Source organism: Streptopelia decaocto, assembly GCF_964273445.1.
Source record: "Streptopelia decaocto genome assembly, chromosome: 1".
NCBI classification, from domain to species: domain Eukaryota; kingdom Metazoa; phylum Chordata; class Aves; order Columbiformes; family Columbidae; genus Streptopelia; species Streptopelia decaocto.
In genome coordinates this window covers 193,009,160-193,021,664 of record NC_138663.1, presented here as the reverse complement: position 1 = coordinate 193,021,664, position 12,505 = coordinate 193,009,160, and the positions used below count along the sequence as shown (strand labels likewise).

The window sequence follows — 12,505 nt, the reverse complement described above, 5'->3', positions numbered from 1 at the left end:
ACTTCCTGTCTGTTCTGAAAAAAAAAAATACCAGTGTTAACCATATCAACTAGTAATTGGAGATGATTAAGTCACTTTGAAGATAAAAATTTTTACTATCTACTAAAAATATACCAGTTTTAGCATTATTAAACCATCAGAGTCATTCCCCTCTAAAAGCTGTCCCTCTCCCTCCTTTGTGTTCAAAAGGTGAGATTACATATGTTCTTGGTCTTTGATTAGATTCATCTTCCTTGCATTTATCAGTCTGGTAAGTCATACTAGCTGGTAAGAATTATGAGCATGGCTCTCAGGAATAGAGTACGTCAGTGTCAAGGCAGTTAAACTGCCTCTGAGTACCATATTCATATTTCATTTTTCTTGGTTATTCTGTCAGTTAATAGGCTGAAGTAAGTTTTTTTCTCATTGCATTAATACTGTAATCTTTATTTTCTTAGGTTTAACATACAAGAAGTTAAACAGAATAAATGAAGCTTTGGATTGTTTTCTGAAACTCCATGCAATCCTTCGAAATAGTGCCCAAGTCCTTCACCAGATAGCACACATGTATCTTTTTCTGGATTATGATAAAGGATGGTGGTTTCAGTAAACTCATTTAATCTGAAATATGTGTTTCAATCATGACACAATGACTTTGAATTTTACTATAGTGTCCATTATCATTAGGGTTATCATGCATAGATTCATTTTCTGATGTTGGTGAAAATGAGAACAGAGCTTAAGCCATTCTTGGACATGTCCAGTGAAGCAAGTGAAGAAATACTTTAAGACTGTTCACATTACAGGGAATACATTTACACTCCGTATTAAACTGTGTCCTGAAATATTTAAAATGCTGCAGATTTTATTATGAAAATAATGTGACAGATGTAAACATAATTGAGTAAAACTTAAAAAAAAAAGTTAATGAAAGTGAAATTCTGCTCTAAAAGCTGTTTTCACATTGGTTAGTGTATGTGTAAGAAAATAATTGTCTTCCAGCCCTGCAAAAGCTCAGCAGATTGAAAAGCTGAGGAGGGGAGGGGTTGGCTTTGCACATTGCCGGTGATATTCCACCCTATGAATTTCTTTAACAATGCTTCTGAGGATGTGCAAACCATAATAAAATCCTCCACAGGGCAGAACAGATTCCAGTTGCTGTACTACACTTTTCAGAATAGTAAAAGTAATAAAAATGTATTTTACTCAGTAAAAAATAAGTAAACTCCAAAGATACAAAAGGTTATGATCTTTATTCCTCACATAGCCCCTTTACAACAGCATAAATGTTCCTACACTTCCCAGTTCCCATCTAGGGGAGAATTTCTGTGTTCCACTGCTATGTAAAACTGCTTTCCATCAATACTCAAGCTTTTTCCATGCAGGGCAGGGTGCAGCAGAAACCAAAAAAGCCCTTGGGTGTTGCTGCGCAGGTCAGAGCGCTTGTGCTGCGCAGCGGTGACTGAGCTCACTGCAGGGCTCATCACAGAGAAAGCTGCTGCTCTTCTCTGGACCAGAATCACACACTGTGCTGTGCTGCTGGGACACACACAGCAGAAAATCTCGCTGCGGGCAAAAACCTGTTCTGAGGACAGCACTTTTATCTAACCACTTGCTTCAAGGCAAAATGATACATGACAAAAAACTAACCAAGTTGTAAAGGCTACAAATAAATCACCTGGTTCTCACACTTCATACTTAGAAATGAGGAAGTCAAAGTAAAATCAGTGAGAGAGAGGACAACCAAGGCCAAAGTTCTGTTGAGCCTGCAGTGTGATGGCTTTTCTTTACAGCATATGGATTACATTATGTAAAGTAGTAAGAATTTTTTCAGTGAATCAAGATATCATCAGCATCAGTCCTTGACTGAAGAAAACTCAGATATGAGATCATGGAAGATCCCAATCAAGCTACTGAGTGGCTCTTGCAGTTGATCAGTGTAGTACCAACTGATCCACATGTACTTTCAAAGCTAGGGAAATTATATGATAATGAAGGTGATAAATCCCAAGCTTTTCATTATTACTATGAGGTACTTGCTCTTTATTGCTTTTCTAATGCACTTTGTCATAATTAAAAAAAAATTGCCATAGGTTCCTATATCAAACAGTTCATTCATTTAAACTTCTTAAAATGTCATCCAAAAAAAAAAATTTGGAGGGAGAGTTGACAAAATCTAATTTTTGTAGTCAGATCATAAGGAAACACATAGTCTAATTTTCCTATGGTGGTTATTTACACTAACCCCTAACAATTTTAATTTAAAATATAGTCTGAGATGAAATTTTAAAAATGATATAATAAATATGATTTTAAAGGTGTGTAGCATGACTACGTTGACTGGAAGCTTTATATAATGAATATGGAGATGTATGTATATATAAAAGGTGTTTGTATCTGTATGTAGGTTCATATATATATTAATGGTATATATAATGATGTGTGTGTATATATATATATATATTTTAAAATGGTATATATATATAACAGTATACACATTATGTGTACACAGTTGCCTGAAGCTCAGCATCCTCTGTCATTTGAAGCCAGCTGCAGTACTGTCTAGTTTGTAGAGATTCTTCCAGACTGGAAGTTGATTTGCTGCAATCTGAGAGTTCCTTTATCCATGTAAAGTGAGGATCTCCAAAGGCTGTTTTGCAATCTGACTACTTATGGGGTTGTACTTGGTGATAATTTTGCTGCCTATTTCAGTGGGAATTTCTAAAAAGCTGAAAATGTTACTTACGTATGCGTTTCATAGCAAAGAATGTTTTTAGGTGAGTTTTCCAGCAGACTGATTTGAGTGTGGAATTGTACACGTTAGTTAGCACCATGTAATTTTTTAGGTAACTTACTCACGTGTAGACATGATCTAAGTAAACATTTTTGTCATTGCAAACTATTTAAAATAATTTTTCAAATAAGGCGAGATGGAAAATGTGACAAACTCATCTCAGGTAGGTTCTAAAAAGCATTCTGTAATTAGAAAACTTGCCGTGCCTTTTTTTTTCAGGATTACTTACTACAGCACACTACTTCTATTCATATATTACACGTTTTTGGCATCTGGAGAATTAAACACTTGCGTAAGATATTCCAGAAGTAACATAAAGATGTTGTTTATCACTAAAATTGTGTTTCTTTCGCCTTTCCTATTTTGTCAGTCATACCGGTATTTCCCTTCAAACATTGAGGTCATTGAATGGCTTGGAGCCTATTACATTGACACCCAGTTTTGTGAAAAAGCCATTGAGTACTTTGAAAGAGCAGCATTTATCCTGTAAGTAATTATTATTTTCGGCCTACTCAAATATTTGCGATTAGACATCCGTAAGTATACCTAGAGATAAATAAGTTAGATAACTCTGGTATTTTCCTATAGTATTAAGAATATTTGAGATATTATTTCATTTTCTCAATTTACTGTTTGTTTGCAGTGTGTTTTTGCTCTTACTGAGCGATTTCTGTGTTATGTAGGATCCTCCGTTGGGCCCAAGATAGTTGTAGGTATTAGAATATCTTTTCTCTATCTTCTGCCATTAAACACAACTATGAAGTGAGGAGCAGCTCTCCTAAGCCACCATGACCCTCTGTCTCTGGCTTTCTGTGAAATATTTCCTTTCTGTTATTTTATTGTGTGGTAAGGATGTGATGGTTTACGAAAATGAATTTTTTAGCAGTTCTTGCAACATTTGCAATTTTGCATAATTTCTACTTCCTTAAAAACGAGATTACAAATGAGGTGTAAGAGTAGGCAAAAATGTGCAGTGCAGAATTACTAGTGGTCAGTGAAAATATTAATAAGTTGACAGATCAAGTTGGTCCTTATATTTTAGAAATACACTGAGTTTGGTTCAGCAGCTGAATTGCTGAAATTGTCCTTTAGCAGAATATGACACACTTAAGAAAGTATATAGGCCATATATTTTATTTTAGATCAGAAAGTGAGCTTACCAGACAAATGGTTAATAAACAAAAATTTGGTCAAATTTAAATTTGTAATCCAGAGTTCAAAAAGAATTTTAAAAAGACATGCATATGGTCTTTATATGTGGAAACAAGTATTCGTCTATATGTTCATGAAGAATTTTGCGTTATTACACCAACTAAAATTCATGCAACTAAATTCACTCAAACAGGTGTGAATTTCTCTATTTTGTGTTTTGGGAAACCTATCGAAAATCAGGCTAAGCAAAACTCAGTTATGGCTTGTCTTGTGGTTATCTAAAATTTGACATTCTTTTTGTTCTGTGAATCTGAACAAGACAGCGTATGAACAAAAATGTGTACAACATAATTTAAGGCAAGGTTATACTGTGGACAGGTTGTTAGAGGTTCAGTAAAAAATAATAATTCTGGTTTTGAAAGGGTTTGAGTTAAAGTAGATATTCATTATAGAAGAGAAAAATCTGAGTTTTAAATAAGGATTAAAAATCAAAATAAATAGAAAAATATAAACTTCACCCAAATTGTGGTATAAAGAATTAGAGGTGTAGATTAGATGAAAATACACAGGAGATAGTTTACAGAAATCACAGTTCACACGTTTGCCATAAATACTGACCACCTTAAGTTACATTTTAGCCAAGCTGTGAGATCACATATGCTGACGTGCGTGGCCTTCTTAGACACTTTGGAAAGAAACAGCTGAAACTAAAAAGAATTATTTCATAACTTGTTTTGGCAAGGATCTGAATATTTTATGCTTCATGTTGCACTCAGTCCATGCATGAAACATGAAATATGTGGATTGTAAAGTACTTAAAAATAATTGGCATATGAAAATCTTCATTAATATTTGTAATTGTAATCTATGTGTAATACAGACAATTTTTTTTTCTCTGTGGGATGAGATTGTTAATGACAGTAACAGAACACAGATGTTTTGGTGTTTGTTTGGCATTAAAAATAGAGTCCAGATATGCTAATTGATAAATATGAATGTTGGGTTATAAATTGCTACTAATTGTAAATACAGTTACATTTTTAAATTACAACTTTATTTTAAGCGCCACCAGCATTTTTTAGTTTATTGTTTCCTGTGTTCGGTGTTTTAATCACAATAATTATATTTTAAATTGCATTCTAAAACGTTAAACAATGAAATGAGAAACAGTTTTTCAGTATTTTACATTTACCAGCATGCACAAATCTATCATTAATAAAAGGAGTTGTGCAGCTCATGTGCAGGCTGCTGACAATTTATTCTCTCTAGAATTTTCATACTAAACTGCGTAATAAACTTTATTATGGTGTCTGCTTGGCTGCTTTTATTGTTTGCGGGAGACATATTCAACCAAGACTAAAAAACATGAAGCAGCTGTCCTTCATAAGCTAGTTTGGCAACTACCAGGCAAGCAAATTATTGAGAGTTAAAAATGGCCTGTGCTGTGACCAGAGGGAAAAACTGCAGAGAAAAAGTAGAAAATTCTTCTGGAAATGTTAGCATACAGTGCCATGGGGATATGCTACTGAAGAGTTGTAAGCCGTATGTGAATAGTGCTTCAGCTTACAGAGCATCCTTACACTGCTGACATGAAAATTTCCTAATTTTCACGTTATCTTGGGACGAATGAGGAGAGAGTCCAACAGTTTTGTCGTACTTGCTCAACATCTCAAATAATATTTTCTCTAACTGTATCTGTCCCCATTATGTGCTAAAAAGAGAAGGGCAGGGAGCAGCTAGGGCATCGACGTGGCGACAGAGGCGAAGCCGGGGTTGGGAGCTGTAAGTGGGGACTGTGCTTCGGACAGGGATCCCTTGGATGTGCGTGGGACCCTGCTGGTAGAACTCCCTCCAAATACAGTTAGCACGTTGTTCTCCCCCATTAAGTGGTTCTGTACCTCAGACAAAGATCAGCAGTTCACGTGTCAGGTCTAATTGTGTCTGATGCACAGAATCATGAGCAGGAGAAAGACAACAATATGGGACCACAAATGAGCAACATCAAGGCCTGCACACAGGAGCATGATGCAGCTCTGTGTGAACTGAGCAGGCTAAATTCTTCCTAGGAAGGCAATAAGCTAGGTATAAAATTTTAAGACTGGTTTAGTAGTAGGTCTTTACCAATGCTACGCAGATTATTTTGCTTATTTGTTGTTTGGCAGTGTGCCTAATTTTATTTTATTTATATGCAGACCAGCACAAGAGAAATGGCAGCTGATGGTTGCCAGTTGCTACAGGAGAAGCGGTAAGTTTTGTAACTTTTTTCATAATTGCTTGGATGTTGTTAATGTTTTTTTGTAATTAGTTGGGGTTCAGCTTGGAGAATATGTGAAGAGGGCTTATGAGAAAGATGGAGAGAGACTTTTTACCAAGGCCTGTAGTGACAGGACAAGGGGAAATGGTTTTAAACAGAAAGGGAGTAGACTTATGTTGGACATAGGAAATTTTTTATGATTGGGGCAGTGAGACTGGAAAAGGCTACCCAGAGAAGCCGTGGATGCCCCATCACTGGAAGTATTCAAGGTCAGGTTGGACGGGGCTTTGAGCCTGATACAGTGAAAGATGTCCCTGCCCATGGCAGGAAGAGTGAAACTAGATGATCTGTTTAATATTTTCTTAATTATGTGGACAAGGGGATCGAGTGCACCCACAGTAAGTTTGCAGATGACACCAAAGTGGGTGGGAGTGTTGATCTGCTGGAGGGTAGGAAGGCCATACAGAGAGATCTGGACCAGCTGGATCATTGGGCTGAGGCCAATTGTATGAGGTTCAACAAGGCCAAGTGCTGGGTCCTGCACTTGGGTCACAACAACCCCAGGCAGCGCTACAGGCTCGGGGAAGAGTGGCTGGAAAGTGCCTGGTGGAAAAGGATCTGGGGCTGTTGATTGACAGCTGGATAAACATGAACCAGCAGTGTGCCCAGGTGGCCAAGAAGGCCAACAGCATCCTGGCTTGTATCAGGAATAGTGTGGCCAGCAGGACCAGGGCAGTGATCATCCCCCTGTACTCAGCACTGGTGAGGTTGCACCTCGAATCCTGTGTTCAGTTTTGGGTCCCTCAGCACAGGAAAGACATTGAGGTGCTGGAGAGAGTTCAGAGAAGGGCAGTGGATCTGGTGAGGGGTCTGGAGCACAAGTGTGATGAGGTGATGAGGAGTGGTTGAGAGAACTGGAGCTTTTTAGCCTGGAGAAAAAGAGGCTGAGGGGAGACCTTATTGCTCTCTACAACTACCTGAAAGGAGGGTGTAGCATGGAGGGTGTTGGTCTCTTCTTCCAAGTAACAAGTGATAGGACAAGAGGAAATGGCCTCAAGTTGCACCAGAGGAGGTTCAGATTGGATATTAGGGAACACTTCTTCACAGAAAGGGTTGTCAAGCATTGGAACAGGCTGCCCAGGGAAGTGGTGGAGTCACCATCCCTGGAAGGGTTTAAAAGACGTGTAGATGTGGGTGCTTAGGGACATGGTTTAGTGGTGGACTTGGCAGTGTTAGGTTAATGGTTGGACTTGATCTTAAAGGTTTTTTTCAACCTAACAATTCTACAATCTTCAAAAGTCTTCTCCATCCCAAACCATTCTATATTTCTGTGATTTCTTTTGTTTTCACTGGTGTTTTGATTTTTTTTCTTTTGATCGTTTCTGCGTGATGTGAATACTGGTCCTAAAGTTTGTTTGAAAATTATCTTATGTGTTATTTTGTTACGAATTTTCTGTGTTATGTAAAAAACCATGACTTTTCTTTGAAGTGCAGGAAGCGTGCCTACACTGACTTATGCATGAAACACTCCCTGTGCATTTAAATAAGTGAAACAAAGAAGATAGGAATTTTATTTAATGGAATTATAATACCATCTGATCCAACATAAGTAATTAAATTTTAAAGTTGCATAATTCCCATTCATTTTGAACAGCGGGTGTAATTTTTCAGTATTAAAGTAGTATATGCATTATACACACAAAAGACAGCCTTTTTGTGCTGTGTTTGCTTACTGGGAATATTATATGCCAGTAAGCAAAATGAAAAGAGACTAATCATTCTGGGTTTTTTTCATCACCTAAAAGGCATTCAAGACACTTGATGATTAAGTGATTTTCTTCTTTCTTGCTGTCCCATTATGTCATTCTTGTTTATGTTTCCTTAGAACTTTGCAGAACAGGCTTCCTTAATAAATAAGTGCATTTTCTCACTCTGCTCAATTACCTAGTACAACAGTGAGAAAAGGAGCAGGACGTTGGGAAGTCAGTGAGTTAAGAACAGTCAGCACCAGCCAAAACTAGACAGATTGTGTTTCTTTGCTGGGAAAACAGTTAATGGCTTTGGCTGCTTTTTAGATCATTTATGACTCACTGGCAAGATTCCCAGCTCATTGTGTTAACACACAGCAGGTCAGTTTGATTGGTACCTTGCACTAAGAAAGTAAAAATAGCGATATCTCAATAAACTTTTTTAGTCAGATATTTTATGGATATAAGATTTTAAATTTGCAGAGTCTATCAGTCCTTTCCATAATAATCAAGCTGAGACAAAATTGAAGGCAAAAGTCTTAAAGAACAATTACTTTGCTACCAGATCCGGGCAAAGGAGAGGCACTCAGACAGGATTGTGATGGAAGGAAGGGCAGGCAGAACTCCACCGTTACACATTTCCATCTGACCAATCCATACATCTGCAGCCTCAGATAAGCCCTGGTATGACTGATGCATCTTGTTTTGTGTCATTCAACAGTGGGATCCTAGAAGATCAAAAAAGGGCAAAAATCAGGCAACTCTTCTTCATTAATTCTGTCATTTACTGAGTAGTTTGGACTGTTTTCAGATGCTCTTAATTTTTATTATCAGTAATTAAAGAATGTTAAGTTTGATTTTGTCACATTTGGTTTTATCATGTTATATACTCAAACTAAAAATATGAGGTGATGTTAAACTGTATCAATTTCACATCAGATATTCTTTTTTATGTTTGGAAATGTGGATAGAAGTTTGTTTTGTTTGCAGGTAACTACCAGAAAGCTCTAGAGAAATACAAAGTCATTCACAGACAATTCCCAGAGAATGTCGAATGTAAGTTGTTTCATTGAGTGGTACAGCTATCAAAGGAAACTTTGTTATACTGAATATGTGTGTTAGTAACCATCTTATGTAAGTATTTTTCATGTAAAAATATTTTCATGAACTATCATTTTTGTTCATGCTAATGCTGCACGTTTTCTGTGACAACACTAAAGCGTGATTTGAGAAATATCGGAGTCATGCTGAAGAAGAGAGATGAAAATAAACAAATTGGTTGAGTTGTTTCTCATACATACTTACGAAATTTGACACCTCCGTTACTTACTTTATCTTTCTTATGATAAAATATACATATTTTTACTTATAGCCTTTGCTAGTTGAAACTCCTGCTTTAAGTTTCTAGATATGAGAAAGTCTTACTATGAAGTTTTACCAAAGCCAGACCGTCCGAAAGAGTGCAGAGGGTGAGATTTTGTTGTTGGGTTTTTAAGTACGGTTGATCAACCGGTCTCTGGAAAATCCATAGAGAATTTCAAACTAAACTACAGGAAACATAACTTTGAAGCGTAAGACATTTTGCAGAATCAGTCACACTTGTACTCTGAATGAAAAAGTGCCACAGAAAATAGGGGTTGTCACTGGTTGTGAAAACATCCTCTGACGTGCCACACTGTGCTTCACTGATTTCAAAATACAAGGTTGTCACCAACAAGCCTACGCTTTTAAAATGCTATGTGGGAAGAACAGTCACTGTATTTTAAAATAAAATTGTATCGTTCTGCTTTAACAAAGGTACTTTTTTTTAAAGAGATATCATACATCTCTGTTGTACAAGAGAAATGCAGTACCATGACTTGTCAAAGTTACAAGCAAAATGTCACGTTCATATTGGTCGCATATATTTCAGAGGGGCAGAGTATTTAGCAAACCTTTTAGAATGCTGATGTTTTTCTGAATGTAGTTTCTACAAATTACGAAATGGAGGCAGGAGTTAGACAAGACAGTTTAACCGATTTAAAAGTTTTCTGCTGCTGAAACAATGGTTCCTCACTCATCCCTCCCTGGCCATGTGCTTCCAACCATCTTACTGATGCTCATGGTGACGCTTATCTGATCCCTCAGTGACAAGTTCAGCTCCCTAAACCAGCAGAAAACTAACTCAGCACAACAAGAAAATAACATTTTTGAAAGCAGTGAGGAGAGTAATGGATCATTTCATAGTTGTTGCTGCTTCAGTGGCAGCTCTTTTCACAGAGATGTTGATAAAAACATAGGAATAGCAACAATGTTTTCCAAGTGTGGTGTAATGTCTCAAGAGACTGTTTTTAGGACTTCTTTTGGTTCCATCATACAGTTATAGTTGATCTTCATGCCTGGTTTGTTGTTGTTGTTGTTTTAATTCTATAAATACTAATCTTTAAAAAAATCAACCACAGCAACAGAAAAAACAAACCATTCTGATTCACTGGGCATTTCTAAAATTGTTTTCAACAAAATGCTATTGATGTGGCTCCTCAGTAATAACTTAGTATCGTTATTATGCTTTCCAGTTTCCAAAATATTTTGTGAATGTCAAGAGTTCAGAGCCATATGAGTTAGTATGTCTTGTGCCTTCCATATATATGCATACTATTTGTACTGTTCATGGATATAGACACTGCATCCCAGAAAATGTTGAATTAATTTAAAAAATCACAACTTTCATAGTGATACTGGAGTCACTTTGTATTCAGTTATTTGCATCGTTTGCCATTCTTTATGTCCAGTTCTTTTAGGGTACCAGAAGCTTAACAATGTCTTTCTTTTCAATTAGGCCTCCGATTTTTAGTTCGTCTCTGCACAGATATGGGGCTGAAAGAAGTCCAGGAATATAAAACGAAGCTCGAGAAAGTGGAAAAATTAAAAGAAATAAGAGAGCAGGTAAGCTTGTTTTTTTTTTCCTGTGATTATACAGTATCACTGTGTACATAGATGGAGCTAGAAGAGCGTTTATGATACTTCAAGACAAAATGTGTATTAACTTCCTGGTTTAGAGAGACTTGTGTTTTGTATTATTTGGGTTTTTAGTTTTAAATTACGGATCAGCGTGATATCTGTCTGAATGGTCTTTGAGCCGCAGCTTTTCTGTGATTGTTTTAAGTACTAGTGAAAGATAGTTTATGTGGATGTGATGGGAATGCTGGAGCCACCTGCATAACTCTAGGTCTCTGGAATGTCATCTTTCCTACTTATTTGCCAGACTCTATAAAGTGTATTTCTGAGCCAAGTAATAGCGCAGCTATAGGGAGAGAAGGGGAGCCTAAGAATTTGTCCATGTTGTAGAACTCCTTTTTGCTATATACAAAGCTGCAACATTGACAGATTACGTAGGTAAGAGTAAATTAATCACGTTAGTGCCAGTTTTTAAACTGAAAAAAAATCCATGGAAAAGCTACAGGCTGTGAAAGGTATGAGGTCATACCTTGTGCTTTGTTCAGAGGAGTGACTGTGTGTGTGTGTGCACGTGCATCATTTTCTTGCTATTCTTGTGATAAAGTAAGATTTTAAAATTAAAATCAGCTTCTTGTTTAGAAAGCATTATCCCTGCTGCTGAGCCACAAAGTGTTCAAGCTTGCTCTTCCTATCCAGTGAATTGCCTCAAAGCTACATAGTCACGTTAGGAGACATTAAGTCTTACCTAAGGTATTCTGCTCCTACTAGCACTTGCTGGCTCCTTTTTGGTGTCAGGTAATGTGTAAATGCACCCTTAGTTATTTCACTTTTACTTCAGTTCCAGAGAGTAAGTATGTACATGTACACTAGGACATTTTAAAAATGAAAGTCACAAAGGGAAACACTGATAAAAGGATTCCAAATTTATGCTACAAGTATATTGGTTTGGATTTTCAGTAAATGTAAAATTTAAAGCACTTGGGAAATGGACAGATGAAAGCCGTTCACAAATGTAGTAGGGCTAATATTCTGCAGTGTCTCCCCCATGATGGTATCAGTAAGCAAAGCAGATCATCAGATATAATGTTCCTATTCCACAAAACTCATAATTAAGAGATCTCTCTGAAGTGTGTTAAACAGGCTTTGCTTGGTTTCTAGGGAATATCAGTTCAATGTCAGTGATACACATAGTTCTTTGCAATAACTTCCAGTATCTCAGTGCTTTACTCAGGAAAGCTCAGAGATGAAAACAGTTAAAACTGGGTTATTTTATAGTTTGTAAGAGAGAGATGGGTCCTTGGAGATGGAGAGGGTTATCTATTTCCTCGCATATAGTTCTAGCATTTTTTACACTCAAGGTATTAATTTGGTACTATAGATCTGCAGATTTTGAGGATTCTAAGAAAAGGGTTTTTTCCTTTAAGAAAGTGAATGTTTGAATAGTGAAAAAAAATAAAATTGTCCCATCTCTTCCAGTTTATTTCGTGTTGGCAGCAGGAGCTTCCCTGAACACATTTCTGTGCTTTCTGTTGAAGCAGAACCTACCAGTAAAATATTTAAAAGACTAAATCATGTAAGTTATTTGAGATTTTAGTAACATAATTTATGTCTCAATTCTGCCCCAGGGGTTCATAGTACATT

The 12,505-nt window shown here is 36.8% G+C and overlaps 1 protein-coding gene across 2 annotated transcripts in view; it reads left to right on the top strand.

Moving 5' to 3' along the window:
- Nucleotides 1–12,505, top strand: part of IFT88 (intraflagellar transport 88) — a 48,303-nt gene that overhangs the window by 23,387 nt on the left and 12,411 nt on the right. For both annotated transcript variants that reach the window (XM_082044352.1, XM_082044351.1), the window contains 6 exons: nt 438–546; nt 1,861–2,011; nt 3,144–3,259; nt 6,118–6,170; nt 8,918–8,983; nt 10,746–10,852. In XM_082044352.1, coding sequence (XP_081900478.1) covers nt 438–546; nt 1,861–2,011; nt 3,144–3,259; nt 6,118–6,170; nt 8,918–8,983; nt 10,746–10,852 — 602 coding nt within the window. The remainder of the gene's footprint in view (nt 1–437; nt 547–1,860; nt 2,012–3,143; nt 3,260–6,117; nt 6,171–8,917; nt 8,984–10,745; nt 10,853–12,505) is intronic.